Raw genomic sequence first — 18,343 nt, forward strand, 5'->3', positions numbered from 1 at the left:
GTTTATTTGAACAGTAATGTTACTTTATTGAAGTGGTATTATGGGGACACCAAAATCAGCCTTTTGAGATGTTGTGACAAAATTTTTTCTACTTGAGCGATAGTCCCATACACTCCTCCTCTTATAGAATTCTTTCCTGTCTCAGGAAGCATTCACCAATAGACGACTTGTATTTGTTTGAAATAAGAGGGATGCTGGAATGTCTTTGGAAGGTTTTGTTCTTTCTGCCCAAATTTTAGATGAGCCAGAAATAGCGTCCTCAGTACCCTATGGGAGGACGAGTAGGAGTGTGTTGTGGGCGCATGTGACTGGGACAAAGACCCTGCCCCAAGCTCCTCCACGTAGCTGTACCCTGTGCTCCCCCAGCCATCCCGAAGACGCCCTCCCCCCAACCCTCCCGCCCCACCCGTGTCTATGTGGCCACCATGCATTCAAGTTCTATATCAGCCTGGTGTTGTTCCCTTTTTGCAGCCAGACCTTTCCCAAAGGCCTCCTCCCCCAGGCACAGCCCCAGCACTTCATCCTCTTCTGCAGGCTTCGACTACACGCATGATGCTGAGGCTGCACACATGGCCGCCACAGCCATCCTGAACCTCTCCACGCGCTGCTGGGAAATGCCTGAGAATCTCAGCACGAAGCCACAGGACTTGCCCGGCAAGGTTGGTGTGTCCCCTACAAGGAGCTCTGTCTGAGACAGCGGTGGGCCGGTGGGATTCACAGTCAGGACCATGAGCCTACACACAAAAGGTGCTCAGGGACACCCGGTGTCCACCTGAGAAACTTGTCTTCCTCCCGGTCATGGCTCCTGATGACCAGAGGGGGTTAGGTGGGTTCCCTCTGGGAGCTCTGGGTGCCGTGCCTGAGGAGGACCAAAGGGCTCTGCACACGCACGTTTCCTCGCGTTGCCCCCGCGCCTGGATGTCGAGTGCCTGCCCGTGTGTGATCATGCTCACCGTGTCTCAGGCGTCTGGGTTTGTGGTGTTAGCGAGACCTGAGAGGCAGTGGAGGCTCCTCCGTGTGAGGTGCAGGGAGGGGCAAGTCAAGATTCTTGCTTCCCAGAGGTTCTTCTGTTCTTGCGTGGCTCTGCTTCCTTCCAAGGGAAACCCTGTGCCGGGCATTCTGTAACGCTGACTTAAAGTGCCAGAAGGCACACGTGGGAAGCACAGACCCACCTTCACAATTGCAGGCCGCGGACATCGAGGTGGATGAAAACGGAACCCTGGACCTGAGCATGCGCAAACACCGCAAGCGGGACAGCGCCTTCCCCAGCAGCGGCAGCAGCGGCAGCAGCCCTGGCGTGAAGTCCCCTGATGCTTCCCAGCGCCACAGCAGCACCAGTGCCCCAAGCGGCTCCATGACCTCGCCCCCGTCCAGCCAGGCTTCCCGCCAGGACGAGTGGGATCGACCTCTGGACTATACCAAGCCCAGCCGCCAGCGAGAGGAGGAGCCTGAGGAGGTGGGTGTGGGACCCGAGGGCTGATGTAAAGCAGTGCCTGCTTCTCCAGGAGGAGCTTCCGCGCCCTGTCCACACCGAGCCCTGTCCACACCGCGCGCCTCGCCGCCTCTAGGAAGCTAGGACTCGGCCCGCCCTTCTGGGGAATTTTTCACCCTTGGGCTGTGGTGCATCTTGTCCCATCCAAGAGAGAAGTGGTCTTCTCACTTCCGTGGACACGGTGATCAGCACCGTTGTGGGCTCGGGGGAAGCATGGGGAGGAGAAGGGCCTGTTTCATATCTCATCGGAGACATTTGGGAGTGGCCCCAAATTCCTTGGTTCTGTGGCCTCCCCCCAACCTGCTGTCCCGATAGGGACACCCTGAATTCCGGCAGCAGTCCTTCCTCACCATCCACAGGACACTCTGGCCACCTGGCTCCTTGGACAGAGGCAGGAGAAAGCTCCTGGCCCTGGGAGCCCCTGTGGTGGTCAGTGGCCTGAGTCCCAAGACCAGCACCACCTGGTAAAGAGCAAAAAGCCAGGCGTCTGTGTTGGAGCTGCAGTCTGGGGACAGTGAAACATCCTTTTCCAATCATTCTACCCTCCGAGAGTGGGGCCATTTGAAGGCTCTTCCTGAAAGAGGTGTGCATCCTGAGTAGCAAAGCCCAGCCGTGAGGATGGTGCAGACTTCAGGCAGCCTCTGCACGGTATGAGCAGGCCTGCAGGTCCCCTCCGTTCTCCACCCCATCTCTGCCAGCTCCCCACCAACCCTAGAAGGGCAGGGGGGCAGGTCCCTGCGGAGGAGGAGGTGGGGTGAGTAGGATTCCTCTCCGGGAACCCACCACCCTTGCAGTTCAGTCTCCCCAGTGAGCCAGGCTCCCTCTACACACTTCACGTGTACCCCTATTTTGCAGAGTAGACTGGGCCCCAGGCTGAGGTCACTTGGCTCAGTCATGTGGCTACAACTTGGTGTCAGGCCGCAGAAGAGGGGTACCTCTCAGACTGAGCCCTGAGTGGAGGGGGCTGAACTGTGTGGGTGGTCTTCTCTGTGGTGGTTGGGAGCCCAGTATGAGGCCAGATGGGGCCCTCCTATTCAGAGACCACCAGGAGAGCCTGCTCTTATCTTGTTCCAGTCTTGCCCCCAGGTCTAAGCTGCTCCCTGCCCTTCCTGGTGACTACAGTCCCTCCCTTGACCCCTCCCTGCACCTGTCCGTGATCCCCAGCTCAGGCTGCATCCTTGGCTGCCTTGCCCCTCCCCTCTTCCCTTCACACACCCTCTGAGCACCCCAGAGGATTCATGTCATCAGTCTCAGGGGTCCTGAGGTCCCCGCCCAGTCAAGTCGGTCCCCACACTCCACCCCACAGTCACTCTCTGTCCTAGAGCCTCGGCTCACTCCCAGGCCCTTCCTCTCCTCCTGGGCACAGGAGGATCATCCCCAGAAGGGCCTTCTGTATCAGGCCTTCCTAGTCCCTTTGTCATGGCCCCGGGCTCCCGACTCAGACTCTCCTTCCAGCTCTGCCCAAGGTTCCTTGATCTGTCCTATGTGAGGCTGCATCTCTACTCTCAGTCTCACTTCCCACTCCAGGTGGAGGTGACCCACACTCCTGAAGCCATGGGAAGGAGCCCACTGCACTGGGCAGCAGCCAGGACAGTATCCACGGGCCTCTGGGATGCTCTCCCTGCTCTGGGACAACCTCCTCCCTGGGGCTTCCGGGAAGTTGCCATTTTTTCCGAAGACCCACCTTAAGTCGAACTTGCTCAAGGGAATGAGCCACTTGGTCTGCACCTTGTCCAATGATAGTATTTGTGGCAGTAATAGCAACACCCGCCACATTGACAAGATTCACTGTCAGTGACTCAGAGCCTTCGCTACGTTGGGCTCCACTCCCCAGAAATCCCGTGAGGGGCTGCTGTTCTCTCAAGTTTAAAAGTGTAGCCTCTAGGAGCGCCTGGGTGGCTCGGTCGGTTGGGCAACTGACTCTTGGTCTTGGCTCAGGTCGTGGCCTCGCGTTTTATGGCTTTGAGCCCCGTGTCGGGCTCTGTGCTGATGCCTGCTTGGGGTTCTGTCTCTCCTCTGTGCCCCTCACCTGCTTGTACTTTCTCTCTCTCTCTCTCTCTCTCTTTTTCTCTAAAAATAAATACGTAAACTTAAAAAAAAAAAAAAATTAAAGTGTAGCATCTGGGCCCCAAGAGATTGAACAACTTGCCTGGGACACACAAGTGCCAGCACTGGGATGTGGACCACGAACTCTCACACTGGTTAACTGCCTCTGATGTAGACCCACTTGCCGGGCGTTGAGCTCTCCCACTCTTGTGGACAGGGACTGTCCTTGTCCACCCCTGTGTCCGTAGTACCCTGCCCTCTGGTGGTTGCTGACCAACTGCAGACATAGAACTCGAGCTTATGAACTGCCTGTTGTGGTCAGGGTGTTGTGCTGGGTGGGGAGGCACAGGGCCATGGGGTCACAAGGTCACTGAGTATTTTTATCACATTTTTATGTTACCGTTCTCCTTGTGCCATCTCATCATTACAGCATTTCAACAAGCACTTGTTGAGCGCCTACTGTCTACTGAGCACTGAAAGAGCTGCACTTTGCATAAGTTCTTGTGTCTAGAAGGTGACCCAGTGGCAGTTAGGTGGAGGTGACCCACAGGCCTGAGGCCACGGGAAGGTGTCAGAGCCCACCGCTCCGGGCAGTAGGCAGGGCTCCGCGTTCCTGGGGCGGCTCAGGAGCTCTTGCTGGGCGGGGGGGGGGGGACACTCTAGCCCCTCAGGGGTGCTGTCTCCTGTGTTCTTGGGGGCAAGTCTTCCTCCCCCATCCAGAAGGCAGGAGAAACCGGAAAATGTCTCTGTGAACACTGTTCTGAAGGCCCCTCTCCCTCAGCCCCCGGCTCGGGCACCCGGCCCCCCGCCAGCCGGTTAAAACGTCTCCCTGCTGGTTTTTTGCAGTCAGAGCCAGCAGCCCATTCTTTTGCTTCTTCTGAAGCAGATGACCAGGAAGTGTCGGAAGAGAGTTTTGAGGAGCGCAAGTACCCTGGGGAAGTCACCCTGGCCAACTTTAAGATGAAGTTTCTCTCCAAGGACATAAAGAAGGAGCTGCTCACGTAAGTCCCCACCTGGGCCAAGAGGGCTCCTTGAGGACCCGCCTGGTCCGGAAAAAAGCATGTCTTAGTCTGAGCCCTGAAGGACCAGGTCTGCCCAGTCCTGGACCTGTCCCTGCCCTGGCCTAGCTCTGACCGCCCTCCTGGCCGGACCATCTTGCCGGGCAGAGGTTGGGCGTCCTGCACTGCAACGCTCTTGAGCCGGCGATGGGTGACGGCTTTCCTGTCATGTCGGCACCGCGCTGGAATCTCACACAGCCCTCTGAAGCGACTCAGAGCAAGGAAGGGCCTCTGTTCTGACTCACAGAGCGGGAGGGCTGAGGGAAGCCAACCCTCTCCCGAGCCCCAGCTCTCTGCCCTGGCTTACGGAGCCCAGGCCTGACTTGCACTCCCCTCTGAGGCACGGTGCCCTCGGCTCTGGCAGCCCAGCCAGCGGCCCCTTTGAGTTTGTCCCCGCAGGGTTCAAGCAGACGTTGTTACAGAATGGGGCCGCTGCTGGTAGATATGAGTCATCCCCTGGTCAGATGCCACCCCACAGCCTTCCGGTCACCCCCACTGAGAACGGCTTCTCCTTAGAGGACTGTGGGGGGTGGGACCCGGCACCCGCACCACAGGTGGAACCTCACCTGTGCTCAGTTTGTTTCCGGGGTTCCTGTTCTCCTTGCGAGGAACCCAACCAGCTTCCTCCTTCCCTGCTGCTGGCTCTCCCCAGGCTCTGCTCTCTGGCCTTGTCCTCAGGGAAGGAACTCCCTGCCTACGCGTTCACGGGCGCACACGTGTGCACGTGCAGAGCGCATGTGCTCCAGGGACGCCCTAGCTTCAAGCTGAGCTTTCATTTGGTTCCTTTTTCCTCCTCGAGTTAAGTTGTGTGGGAGAAAGTTGCAGTCTGAGCGGTGAGGGCTGTGCTCTGAGGACTGAGGGGGTGAGTGGAGAGCAAGTGTTAGCTGCTCCGCTGAGTAGGCTCCGCCCGGGGGGGGGGGGGGGGGCTGGCCTGGCAGGTGTGCCTTGCTCTTTGCTCTCTGTTCTGACGCTCTGTTTCCTTTGTTCAGCTGCCCCACCCCTGGCTGTGACGGCAGCGGCCACATCACCGGGAACTATGCCTCTCACCGCAGGTTTGTCCCTGCTCGGGTCCAGCCTGGCCTGGGTGCTGCGTGGTGGGTCTTCCCCTCTCCTCCTCTGCTCCCCCTCTGGCTCACCCCGATGTCCCATCTCTTCTCTTTCAGCCTCTCTGGTTGCCCTCTTGCTGACAAGAGCCTCAGAAACCTCATGGCTGCCCATTCTGCTGACCTCAAGTATGTCTGCCCTCCTGGCCACCCGTCTCTTGGGCGGCTCCCTCGCTCTGCTCTCTCCTTCCGCGAGACTCCAGCCAAAGTCGGCCTTCTCCAGGGCTCCAGCCCCAGGGGAGCCCCTCCCGGCGGGATGGGGCAGAGAGAGAGGCCATGGAGGGGCCGACTTGCTTGCCTGGGGCTCCTGCTGCTGCTGCTGCCGCTGCTGCCTGTGTCTCTTCGCTCTGAGTGCTGCTATCCGCCTGTCCCTTGCCGCAGGCTCCTGTGCTGCCCTCGGGTCTGCTAGCTGCTCTGAGGACCGAGGGCTGGAGGGCCTTGAGGGGAGCAGGACCCGCCTCTGGCTGCTGGTGGCCCAGCCCGTCTCTCCCTCTCCCGAGGACCCTGTACGGGGTTGTCTGGGCCTGCTTTTCTCACCGCCCTTGAGATTTGGGAGAAGCCCAGAGCTGGCCTTGGCTTCTAAGTCTTGCTGTGGCTCAGCGGGCTTTAGGCTGTGCAGCTCTTACTGAAGGAACTGGGTGCTGATGATGAAAGAGAAGACTCTTTGCCCTTCCTTCTCCTACTGCCCCTGCGGCTGCTTCTGTCTTGGCCCCTGGTGATCCTCCCACGCTCATCCCTTCTTTTTGCTGAGCACCCCCCCTCTCTGCTTCTCCTCCCTGCCCCTAACACACGGGCACCATCTAGCCTGCCTGATAGCCCCGCTCAAATGCGATGCAAGCACCCAGAGGTTTCCCAGGTATCAGTGTCCTCTTGGGGCTGGAGTTGGGGACTGTCACTGCCTTTGATTTTTATGCATTTGGTTGAGCTGCGACATTGCAGCCGCTGTGACCCTGAGCCCTGCAGTGCTGACCCTGGGCTCTCAGGCCGAGCAAAGGCTCAGGGAGGAGGCCCTACTCTCCTCCTCGAGGGTCACTCCCTCTTCCAGGGTGTTCATCCTCTCCATATGGAGGGGCCCTGAATCTAGGCTCATCCTGTTCTGGGACCAGACAGGAGCCAGGGCCCTGGAGACTGTAAGATGAGGAGCTGTTATTGCCAGAGGCGTCCAAGGGGCTTGAGCTGATTTAGAGACAGGGCAGAAAGCTGTAGATCTCTGGAAGGTCCCCATCCTGCCGGTCTCCTCTTTGTCACTCGGGGGGGGGGGGGGGCGCTATCGGGTCCCGGCAGCCATGGCGTGTCATTGCTCACTGCTACCCATGGGGCTTTCTGCCCTGAGCAGGGTTCACCACCAGAACTGTCCTTCTAAGTGTTGACAGCTCTAATGTAAACATTTTCTGAGGCTCAGCTCATCATGGCTGATTGGCATAGCTACTCATCCATTCACCAGGTCCAGCCCCAGAAGTCTATCGGTCCTGCAGGCTCAGGACCCTCTTCCCCCAGCTCCCCTCCTCCTTTCCTCCCTGTCTTCTCTTACCGTCTTTCCCACGTCCCCCTTTTCCTGTTTCCTTTTCCAATTCGACTTGCTTTTTAACTATGATTAGTTTTCGTGGTTTTCCAGTTTGAGGGTCTGAACGATTTTAGAGCTCTAGGTGGGAACACATGTGTGCGCGGTGGACCTTTCTCCCTGCAGAGCAGGTGCTCGGGGCTGCTGGAAGGACAACGTGGGCCTGGTCTGGGCCCGGAAACGTGGCCGTCTGGGAGGGTTAGCACTCTTCTGAGACTAAGGGCCTGTGGGGAACTTTAACCTGAACTTGTTTAGAAATAGCAACAGGAAGTCTTCCCCATGTGAAAACAAGTCCTGCATCAGTCTCAGCAAGGGTCAGCAAGGTCTGGGAAGGTGGCCGAGGTACCCGACTCCTCCCAAGCTCTTCTCTGGCCCCAGAGGTCTCTGTGTGGGAGTCCACTCTTTGCCCTCTCAGGCCACAGCGTGGGCTTTGGGTGGACGTGGCGGGGCTCCACCGTGTTCCCGGTGTGCCGGTGCTTCTGCTCCCCCCTCCCTTCTCTTGTCCCGTGGCTATCTCGGAGAGGCTGCTCCTGACCAGCCTTGTGGCAGTGGCACGTGATGGTGACCTGACCCCCGAGGGGCACAGACGTCTACATCACTGCCTTGCAAGCAAGGCCTCCCTGTCAGTAACTGGGTGCAGCGACAGTCTCGGGTGATGTGTTTTCCGTGTTTTAATCCAGCCTCAGGGGCATTTACTCTTCTTTCTCATGTGCCCAGTGTGGTCGGGGGCAGGGCACACAGCTGCCCTGGGCCCCTCAGCCCACTCTGTGTGCGGGGGGTTGGGGTGCAGCCACATACCCTGTAAGGTGTGTGACCAGGTGGGGGACAGCCCCCCCCCCCCGCCACCGTGGGTCAGGGAGGGGGCTCAGAGGCGAGACCTGGTGTGCGTCGCCAAGCTGTAGTGAGTCCCAGAGACGCAGGACTCTTCCTCTTACCCAGACGATGCACCCAGAAGCAAATGTTTGGGAGGGTTCCTGCCACTGACCCTGTGGGTCCTCAGGGGCGCAAGAGTGGCTGACACTGCCAGCGCCCAGCATGGGTATCTGCTTCTCCAGGCACACGAACCTCATCCTCTGCTGGATACAGCTGTGGGGAAAAGCCATTGAGTCAGGCCTCAGCGAGGAGAGCCGGTGCCCCACCTGTCTGCAGACAGCGTGCCTCAGTGGGACCCCCGGGGACGCCAGGCCCACGTGTGCTGGGGCCTGGCAGGGTCCACCCCCACGTGCATGCTCTCCCCTGCCAGCCTCACTCACAGGTGCCACTGGGGGTCGCACCACAGTATGGACCTGTACTTCTGGGCATCGAGGCCCCGGGCTGCTGCGGGGCCATGTTGCCCTGGCCACCGCCCGTAGCACTGAGCCTGAGTTCTGCCACGTTTCCCTGAAGCCGAGAAGAAGCAGAGCCCAGGCAGCCACCTGAGCTGCTACAGACTCAGGAGAAGCACCACCCTCACTCTCTGCACTTGGCCTTCCAGAGGGCAGGAGAAGGGCTCTAGCTTCGGCAGGCCAGGAGAGTGCTCAGCAGGGCACTCTGAGCTGAGGAGGGGGTAGCAGGGCATCAACGGGGCCTCGGCCTCAGCAGAGAGTCATGTGAGGCATACCCTGACATGCCTGAAGGACTTGGTGCCCACAGCCGGGGGCCGACCCCGGCAGCTTGCACCCTGGGACCTCGGATGATGCAGAGACACAAAGCATCCCAGCAGGAGCGGTGTACCCGTTCGGGGGTTTGTTTGAGAGGATGAAGCCCAGCTAGATGGAGGTGGTGTGTGATTTCTATGAAAATGCAAAAACCTCCTGGCCCTAGATGTGTGTGTGTTGGTATGTGACCGCACATGCCTGGAGCAGGAGCCATCATAACCTCAAGGGGTTTGAGTTACCCCTAAATCCGACAAAATGGTGATTTGACCGGTTGGCCTGCCAGCAGGCCAGGGAGGCATCTCATGTGTGGCTCATAGGGCAGGGGCGAGGAGGGTGCCTTGAGAAAGTCCAAGGGACTGGAGAAGGAGCAGTTCAGATTGGCATTGAACTCCTCCGTGTTGCCATGCCAGCTTTGAGCGTCCTCTGATGCGGAACAGGCAGTGTCGGCCTGCTGAGGTCTGGGAGGCAGCCCAAAGCTGTGGGGGAGTCCTTTGGCTGTGCTGGCTTCCTCTGTCTCACTCCAAATGTCAGATGCTGCATTTGCCAGTGGAAGAGGGTGCCGACAAAGCCTTGGGCACATCACAGGGGCCTGAGTGCCTCAGAGAACTCTGCTGATTGAGAGGCAGAGACCTATGTCCTGTTCCAGCTGATGCAAGTCTCCAGAACCCTTTTGGGGCCACTTGTATGTTGAGAAAGAGCCTCGGCACCCATGGTTTTTTCTGTGTGCGAGGCTGAAACCAGAAACGGTAGATAAGTATTCTGTGAATAACAGGCTTTCCAGATGCAAGCCCTCAGATCCTGCCAAGTCCCACGGGATCAGAGCTGCACCCTCACACGGACCCAGGTGCAGAGCAGAAGACCTGCTCCTGCTCCAGAGGGTTCTGGTGGACTCCCCTGCAGAGTCAGGCACGCCTCCCCACTCTGACATTCTGCCTCCACGGACATTCAGGGAAAAACAATTTGAGAAAACCCATACTTGTACATTAAAGTGGAATTTTTACTTTCTATGTGGTATGTTTGTCAAACATTTTGGATGCATACAGTTGGGCTTTTATGTCTTGTGGCCCCCCCCCCCCACCTCCTTACCCTTGGCCAGTGCCTGCCACCCCTGAAAAGCCTCTGGTTGTGCAAATTCTGCACTCACTGAGAATCACACCTCTAGGTGACCAGCGCTGTGGATGGTGGGTCATGGGTGCTCAGTAAATATCTATTCCTTTGCTCAGATGGTGGTAATCCTCCCCGAGAACAACCCTTCTTCCTCCTAGCCACGTCAAGGAAGCTGAACCCGTCTTAAGTGTTAGGTTTGCCTTCCTGAACACTGTTCAAAGGCCCATGTGTGTCCTGGAACCTTTTAGCCCAGCCTAGAACCCTGCAGAAAGCCGAAACGGGAGCCTATCATTCCTGCAGTGGAGATGTGCTCTCATCTTGGCCTTCCTGGAACCCTTGGGGAAAAGGGGTGGCAAAGTTCTGCAGGCCGGACATCTCGGCAGCAGGCTAGCCAGGACGCACACACTGTTTGTGAGACCAGTGCTAGGGAGGCGGGTGGGCCTGCATCGGGGCTGAGCACAGAGGGGGTCCTTTTGTGGCCAAGTGTCTTCACTGGCTCTGGTTCCAGCTCCGCTGTCCTCCACAGGTGCCCCACACCCGGCTGTGACGGCTCCGGCCACATAACGGGGAACTACGCATCACACCGGAGGTGAGGCTGCCGTGGCCTGGGGTGCCGGGCTGGATGGGGTGGGGTGGGTCTCCTCCTCAGATGCAGTTGCAGTGCCCCAGATAAGACATTAATGTTGCGGCAACCACAGCCTGTTTCCTCGCTGTCATCTGAATTGCCGTGCCCAAAACCTGATCGTGCTGCTATTAGCAGCCAGAATGAGAGGGCTCATGGTGCCACTTCCTGTCGTAGCCCTACTGTCCAGTAGACAGAAGTTTCCTTGGGATCCTCTGGGGCTGCTGATCACAGAGCTGGAGGGGTGGGGAGGGGCAGATGGGTGTGAGAAGCTGCTGTTCTGGAACGACCACGGCTTATGTTCCTCTTTCAAAACTAGCTTGTCAGGCTGCCCTCGTGCCAAGAAAAGCGGAGCCAGGGTGACGCCCACAAAGGATGACAAGGAAGATCCTGAGCTGATGAAGTAAGTTGGGATCTTGCCGATGCCCTTGGTTGCTTTGCAGAATTGGGATTTTCCTGTGTGTTATGATCCTGAAAAGCTGCTTCTAGACTCCTTTTTCAATTAATGCAGCTGGTCAATGACAATGCCCATTTTTACAGAAGTCCTCCTACTGTGCATGTGGACACCTACGAGGCTGTGAGCCACGTGTGTTGTATTGAGGGCACACACAGTGCCCTCCTATGTGGGCTTCTCAGTTCTGGGGGTGTTTGATGGGGCCAGGAGAGGCAGAGGGCCCTGCTGCCCATGCACCGTGGTGGGGGTGGGGGGGGCACCCGGGTGTAGGCTCAGGGCATGGGGCAGCCCCACAGGGCGCTCGTGGGTATTGCAACCTGCACAAATGTGGTCCGATGGGAAAGGTCAGGTGCAGGAGGAGGAGAGGAGGGTGAGGAAGATGACCAGTCTTCAAATCGTGTGTGTCTGCACACTCACATGCCTTTGCAGGGAGCTGGTGTGGAAAGAGGGAGCCCAGGAGGGTCGCCCCGAACTGGGACCTCGACACTGCTGTGGGGGGAGGAAAGGGGACATCCTGGGCCTTTCGTGACTGAAGTCCCTGAAACCCTCTCCAGACTGTCCCACTGGGGGTACCTAACGTGTCATCAGGGGGATTGTGTGTGAACTCTGAACCTGTGAGTGCCCCACTTGGTAGGGGCCTGTATCGTTGCAAGCTTATCTTTCCAGAAAGAAACTTGCCCCCAAACCCCCCACTTGCAGGTATGGCTAACAGACTGACCCACCATTCGATTTGCCCAGGACTTTCAGAGCCGAAACTGGACGAAGCAGGCAGTGGGTCCCCTTGCCAGTTGAGGAGTAGAAGGGAATGGTCCTGGCTGTGTTGCGGCACAGCGCCTTGGAGCCGGCTTGGTCAGGGCATAGCCAGGCAGGTCCACAGAAAGCGGGTCTGTCCTGATTGCGTGTTACCTTTGGCCCAAGAACAACTGGATGCTCGCCCCTACAGAGGGAAGCAACCTGGACAGGTTGCTCCTCCTTGGAGCTTCAGCTCGTAGCTCACCCCAGCTGCGCCCAAACATCCGCTTGGCCACAGGAGGAGAGGTGTGATTGACCAGCGTCACATCCTTCAAAGGGGCCGGCTCCACCAGCTGTTCGGTGGTAAAAGGCTGTGGCTGGTTTATTTAATTTATTTTTTACAATGAAACTATAATGAATGCTAAATCAAAAACACAAAATTTGTGGATATTGGTGTCCTGAATGCAGCCTACTAAATGCCAGGCTGGATAAAGAGTATTTATCTTTCTGAGACGCCAGGAATTTGCCTGCGATCATATAAATGCAAGCTGCTATGGAATTAGCAAGGATCCTGCTGTAAGGGTATGAGAAGTGAATTGTGCTGCGTTTGCAAATGATTAAAATCAAGATCAGCATTTTTCAAATTAACTGGGAAAAATGGTTTTCCTCCTCCTAATGTGCTGTCAACTTTGCTTTTTAAAAAACAAGATTTTTTCAGCCAAGTGGAGAATATGACTTAGAAGCAGGTCAGCATTTACAGGGTGGCTGAAGTTCCTAATGGCTTCATGGCAAGGCGGTGGGGGGGAGGGGCGCCTATTCAGCACCTCCATTTTATAGGGCCTCCTCCCCAGCCATAAACTTTAACTGTATTTATAATTGACTATCATCTTTAAACGAATGCAGACTGCAGCAGAAACTTTAACCGGGGCATCAGGTCCTGCTGCGTGACGGGATTTCGTGAGCGCGTGCTAGATGGGATTATGGAGGCTGCTGGAGGAAGAGTTCCCTTTATGACATCTTGTGTCTGCACCGTTTGAGATTAAGTCATGTCAGCACATTCTGCTAAATCCCTTTGCCAAAACTAAATAACTGGCCGTAAAAGTCTGTGGGTGTTCCAGTGTAGGGTTAGGAGCTCAACGCCTATCACCTATCGCCTGTGGAGAGCCCTCCCCGCCCCTGCCGTGCCCCCTCCCCCACCCCACCCCCCGCGCTATCCCCAGCCACACTGACATCTGACAAAAGAGATGTGCCTCTGACCCTGGGACCCTGGTGGCACAGAGCTCCTGTGCCCTACCACCGGCCTACCTGGCAAGTACAGAAGCTGCCTGACTTGGCACTCCACACACACCTTAACGTGAGGTCACCCGACAGCTCCGAAGATTTGGACACTGGTTGTGGAGGGACAGAGAAGTGGTGTTACCACCCACATGTCTGAAATGCTCACTACGAATAAATTCCAGGGGGTTATTTGTGATGAGGAGGGTTAGAGTTTTGCAAACAAAGTTGAAGAAAGGAATTTAGATTCAACTGTGTGTTGTAACTGTGAAGGGCTGCCTCTCATTTGGCCTTTGATCTTGTGATGGCAGGTGCTCACAGGCACCTTCAGAGCACCTGGCCCCGGTGTCCCTGGGACCCCACAGCAGAGAGGTGTCCAGGTGCGAGGGGCAGAGATAGAATGGAACGTCCCCGGGGTCCTTCCAAGGCCCTTGGCAGTGTCTCCACTCTGGACTGATGGCTGAGATGACCTTGGACCGGATCGGTGGCCATTCCACATGTCTGAGGCCCACGTGGCTGGGATGAGGAAGAGAGGGATGGGCACCAGGAGAGGAGACAAGTGGGGCTGGATCCAGGCAAAGGAGGCTGGGAAAATGTCTGCAGTGGCCACCTTGGAAGTGACGCCCGAGTATGGGGACAACTTCTGGGCAACGAGGCCCCGTCCCCTCACCTGCTGGAGCAGGAGCCCCGAAACGACCCTTGCCCTCCTGAAGGCTTTGTGCCTCTGACTTCCCCACCCCAAGGAACCCCACCTCTGTAAACTGGGGCCATGTGTCCCCTTTCAGGGCCCTGTGTGTTTGCCAGGTCTGTGGCTTATAAAAAGTGGGTAACAAACGGGAAATTACATGAGTCTCATTTGTTGCAGGGGAGAAAACAGAACTTACAGGTGGAGGATGTTGTCCCCAGTCAGTTGTTGGTTCCTAGGTGGTCCTGAGCTCAGATACCATGATTCTGAAATGTCGGTGCTCAGAAGGCATTGCAGGGAGCTCCTGGCCCAGGTCCCACCTGGATCCCATGAGAGTGGATGCCCAGAGCCCCCTGCTCCAGCCAGTTTTCTGTGGTGCACTCATTCCAATGGCAGCATGAGGGGGATTTGCTCTGAACCTTTCCCCAAGTTACTTCAACCATTCCTGGGGCATTTGCTATTTCCCAAGAGGATTCTCTCCCTGTTCTGCAACAGCTTGGCAGGAGTCATTATGGAATGTCTGAACTGAGTCTTTCTTGAATGAGCACTGTGGCCTGTGTTCTTCCTTCCAGAACACACATTTCGGATGTGGGGACATCCATGGACATCATGGCATGACAGTCTCATTCTGGGATGCTGTGGGGTGATGGAGCCCCTGCTGTCCCCGCGCTGCCTGGTTCAGGGCACTCTTGGGACTTCTGTGACCGCCCAGGCCCCCAGGCTCTGTGCTTGGTGCAATCTCCCAGGGAGTGGCCTCTGGATGGTTTCATCTGACACCTTCACTTCACTACACATGGCTGGGGTGATATAGAAGTGATGTGGCAGCAAGAGGTCTAGGTGTGGACCCAGAGGCCCCTGAGAGACATCCCAGGGCACAGGGGCATCATGGCTCCTTCCAGAGAAGGTAGCTGCTTCCAGGGAAGGTAGCTTCTCCTTCCAGAGAAGGGAGCTGCTGACTTTCCAACTATGCAGGAGGCGTGAGGGTGAGGCTGGAGAGGGGACGTGATCCCTGTTGCCTTCACATCTGGCTGGGAAGGCCCAGGTTCTGACTTGTGGCTTCAGGAATCACTCCAAACGTGGTAGTTCATCCAGGAGCCCCCAGCAGTCTCAGTGTCTGGCATGGGAGAGTCTCTGGGCTTCACCTCCCCCATCTAGTGCTCAGTGCTCACCTCTGACCTCTTTGTGCCAGGTGCCCTGTGCCAGGCTGTGTGGGGCTCGGTCACATCAGCGGCAAATATGCTTCACACAGAAGTGCATCTGGCTGCCCGCTGGCCGCTCGGAGGCAGAAAGAGGGTTCTCTTAATGGCTCACCGTTCTCCTGGAAGTCACTGAAGAACGAAGGGCCCACCTGCCCCACTCCAGGCTGTGATGGCTCCGGTCATGCCAACGGTAGCTTCCTCACCCACCGGAGGTAACTGCCCTGCACGGCTCGCATTTCATAGGGACCCTGGCCTTGGGCATGTGGGCAAGGTTCTTCAGGAAGGACCAGACTCAGGAAGGGCTCAGTTGTGGCCCATAGTTTCTCCAGGGAAAAGCAAGGCCCGGATTGGTAGCCGACTGGAGGAAGCCATAGAAAATCTGTTAGTATCAGATCATGGTGTTTGTGACATGTGGCACCCCATGTGGCTGCTCCACGTGGAGCACGTGGAGTCCCTCCAGCAAGAGTGAGTGGAGCCCTGAGTCTCGTGTGTGCATTCTCGACACAGGCTGCCGGCTTCTCATGAAAAGCTGGCCCCTCCTGCTGGGGTCTCTTCTTTGAACTTTGGGCCCACGTCTGCCTGCTGTGGAAGGGACATGGCGACAAGACCCCTCCTTGCCTGGGCTCTCATTTGCCCCCAACACCTGTCCCAGGCCTGGGGACGGCTTGCCTCCCCCATTCTATTCCTCTGTGTGCCAGGCAGCTGAGGTATTGGCCAAGGTGCAGGGGTCACTACACTGTTCATCAGAAACCTTCTCTTTCTTTTGTTCCGTCCCTGTCTCTCCACCTAAAGATTAATGAACTCATTCGTTCCACAAGCTTTGACTTAGAGGCCACCAAATACCAGGCTCAGGAGAGCAGAGAACAAGGGTTGATTTGGGCCAAGTGAGGGACAGACTATAACCAAACAAATGAGTAAGATATTGCAGTGTGGCCAAGAGGATAGATGCTGTGGGGGAGGATAGTGGCAGGGAGGAGGGAGGGAGGCCTCTCTGAGAAGGGGGTGAGGAGCTTGGCCCAGGCAATCTGGGGATAAGCCTTTAGGGCCTAAGCTGGGAAAGGCCTGGGCTACTGAATAAGGGGTGTGGAAGCTTGGCGGCCGGAGCCGGGGAGCAGGTGGCAAGAGGAGACGAACGAGAAAGTTCCAACCAGGGTCCTACCAGGCTGCCAGCCAATGAGGACTTGGCTTTCATTGTGATGTGTCATCACAGACTGGCCCTTGGTATGTGACCTTGGACTGGTTTTTGGTGTGACCTTTGCTTCCAGCTTATCTGGCTGTCCCAGAGCAACCTTTGCTGGAAAGAAGGGAAAAGTCTCAGGGGATGAGGTTCTCAGCACGAAGTTCAAGACGAGTGATGGTAAGGTGTCCCTCCTGCAGTTCCTCCGAGCGATGTCTGTGACATGGGTGAGTGAGCAGGTACTGGCGGGAGGGGGTAGGGAGACAAGGCCCCTCCTAGAGTGAGTCATGGTGGAGACAGACTGCTTACTTGAGTTGACGGGTCTCCCAACCTAGCTCTGGACCCCTGGTCACCTCAAGTCTGGGATCCTGGCCCTCAAGTGGCCATGCTTGCTCTAACCTGGGTATTGACAAGTGGTGGCATCAGAGAACCCTGATGGCGGCATCAGAAGCCACGCTCTCAGGGTTTGTGGATTCGTGAACTCAGTTAGTGTCAACGAAGAGGGAAGCTGAGGAAATTCAGCACCACCTGGAAAACTTCCGTCTTTATCTTGGCAATTAACACTTGCCAAAGATTTATACTCTCCTATCCGTGCCCCAGGATAGGAGGGAAAATGTAAGGATAGGGGAAAAATGTAGACACACCGCTGCTAGTCTCCAAGATCGACTTTTCCAGCACAAAAGTGGGATACGAGCTGCCCACCGAGCCAGGCAGGTTGCCTCTGCTTGGACGGGCTCCCTAGTCCCCCCTAGAAAACAGGCCTCCCACCTGCTGGCCTGGGCGCCAAGCTGAGGGCCACAACCAAGGTTTCTCTCTGGGGCAGTTCTGGAGAACGATGAAGAGATCAAGCAGCTGAACCAGGAGATTCGCGACCTGAACGAGTCCAACTCGGAGATGGAGGCTGCCATGGTACAGCTGCAGTCCCAGGTGGGTGGTGCTGCCCACCTGCACATACGCCCTCTCCCTCCCCACCGGAGAGGTCCTGGTCCTCAGCCTGCGCTTCAGTGAGGCAGGAAAACTGAGCCCCTTATCGAACTTGCTGCCAAGCTGAGCTGACGGGCGTAGCGCTCAGCGAGACTCAGAACATGCCACACCCGCCCGCACTGGCTGTTCTTCCAGCGGTAAGGGGTCTTCAGGTGGCCCTGCCGGGGGGTCCCATCAGGGTTACTGGTGCCATCAGAGTTGGCTGCTAGCCCTGTAGGAGTAGCACCACAGTACTACACAGTAGGAGTAGCACCACCAGGTGGGTTCTGGGGGTCTGGCTGGAGCCTGCCTCTACCACAGTACTGCCATACGCCAGCCGAGTGACCTGGAAAACCCGTTGACAATCTGCATCTTGACGTCCTTGCTGGTGGAGTGAAGGGAAAAGGAGGAGTCAACTCTGTGAGGTTGTTGTGAGGTAAAGACATTTGTATGAGGAGGAGCCTGACCCAGAAAGAGCCACTGTTGCCATGTGATAGAGTTACACATTTCTTTAAGGGCATTTGTCATCTCTCTGATTTCCCCAAAATGAACATGTGTCATCAGGAAAAAATGCAGCGAAAGCCTTATTCCGAAAAGAAGACAGTGCCCTGCCCTTAGCTGTTGAGTAGGGGGCTGGAGCAGAACCTGGAGCACAGAAGGAGTGGCCACACATAGCTGTGTCCCCTATGGCTTGAGGGGCAGAGGGACAAGGCGGTACTGGGCCCTGCAGGATCTGAGGGCAGGAAGGACAGATGGGAGGGTGGTGAGGCTCCCTCCCAGAGGCTGCAGTGTGACACGTTGGAGCTCTACATGTCTTGTTCCTCTGTTCCTTCCTCCACTGGAAAACAGGCTTTCACGCTGACCTCCTGTGTGTAAACAGAGCATCAGCCCATGGAGATTAGGAAGGATTTTCATTCTGCAGCACTTTCCCCAGGTTCCCAGGCAGTAGAAGCAGAGGACTGTTGGGGCGTCTCTGGGTGCCGAGACATATCACTGTGTGACTGCCACCCTCTGTCCCTCACTGCTCCCTCCCTTCTCAGAGTGTACCCTTGGGGCAGCACCTCTGATTTCTCCCTTTTTGCTGATTTCCACCTTTTTATTTATCGGCATCCGTTTGGAAGGACCGAGAGGCCCCTTTCCCCTAGAGGGAGTTTTGAGTCATGTGCTCTGCCGAAGGCTCAGGCAGAGAGAAGGCAGGCCCCTAACTCCTACTCCCAAGTGTTTTAAGCCAA

At 56.9% G+C, this 18,343-nt stretch overlaps 1 protein-coding gene across 6 annotated transcripts in view; it reads left to right on the plus strand.

Moving 5' to 3' along the window:
- MYT1 (myelin transcription factor 1) overlaps positions 1 to 18,343 on the plus strand; it is a 71,271-nt gene that overhangs the window by 49,671 nt on the left and 3,257 nt on the right. For 5 of the 6 annotated variants that reach the window (XM_040459980.1, XM_040459982.1, XM_040459983.1 and 2 more), the window contains 10 exons: positions 472 to 659; positions 1,187 to 1,456; positions 4,385 to 4,539; positions 5,586 to 5,648; positions 5,760 to 5,828; positions 10,531 to 10,593; positions 10,946 to 11,029; positions 14,962 to 15,183; positions 16,237 to 16,328; positions 16,972 to 17,075. In XM_040459980.1, the coding sequence (XP_040315914.1) occupies positions 472 to 659; positions 1,187 to 1,456; positions 4,385 to 4,539; positions 5,586 to 5,648; positions 5,760 to 5,828; positions 10,531 to 10,593; positions 10,946 to 11,029; positions 14,962 to 15,183; positions 16,237 to 16,328; positions 16,972 to 17,075 (1,310 nt within the window). The remainder of the gene's footprint in view (positions 1 to 471; positions 660 to 1,186; positions 1,457 to 4,384; positions 4,540 to 5,585; positions 5,649 to 5,759; positions 5,829 to 10,530; positions 10,594 to 10,945; positions 11,030 to 14,961; positions 15,184 to 16,236; positions 16,329 to 16,971; positions 17,076 to 18,343) is intronic. The other variant, XM_040459981.1, reaches the window with a different exon arrangement.

This window comes from Herpailurus yagouaroundi, unplaced genomic scaffold (assembly GCF_014898765.1).
Source record: "Herpailurus yagouaroundi ecotype Mexico unplaced genomic scaffold, PumYag 246, whole genome shotgun sequence".
Classification (NCBI taxonomy): Eukaryota; Metazoa; Chordata; class Mammalia; order Carnivora; family Felidae; genus Herpailurus; species Herpailurus yagouaroundi.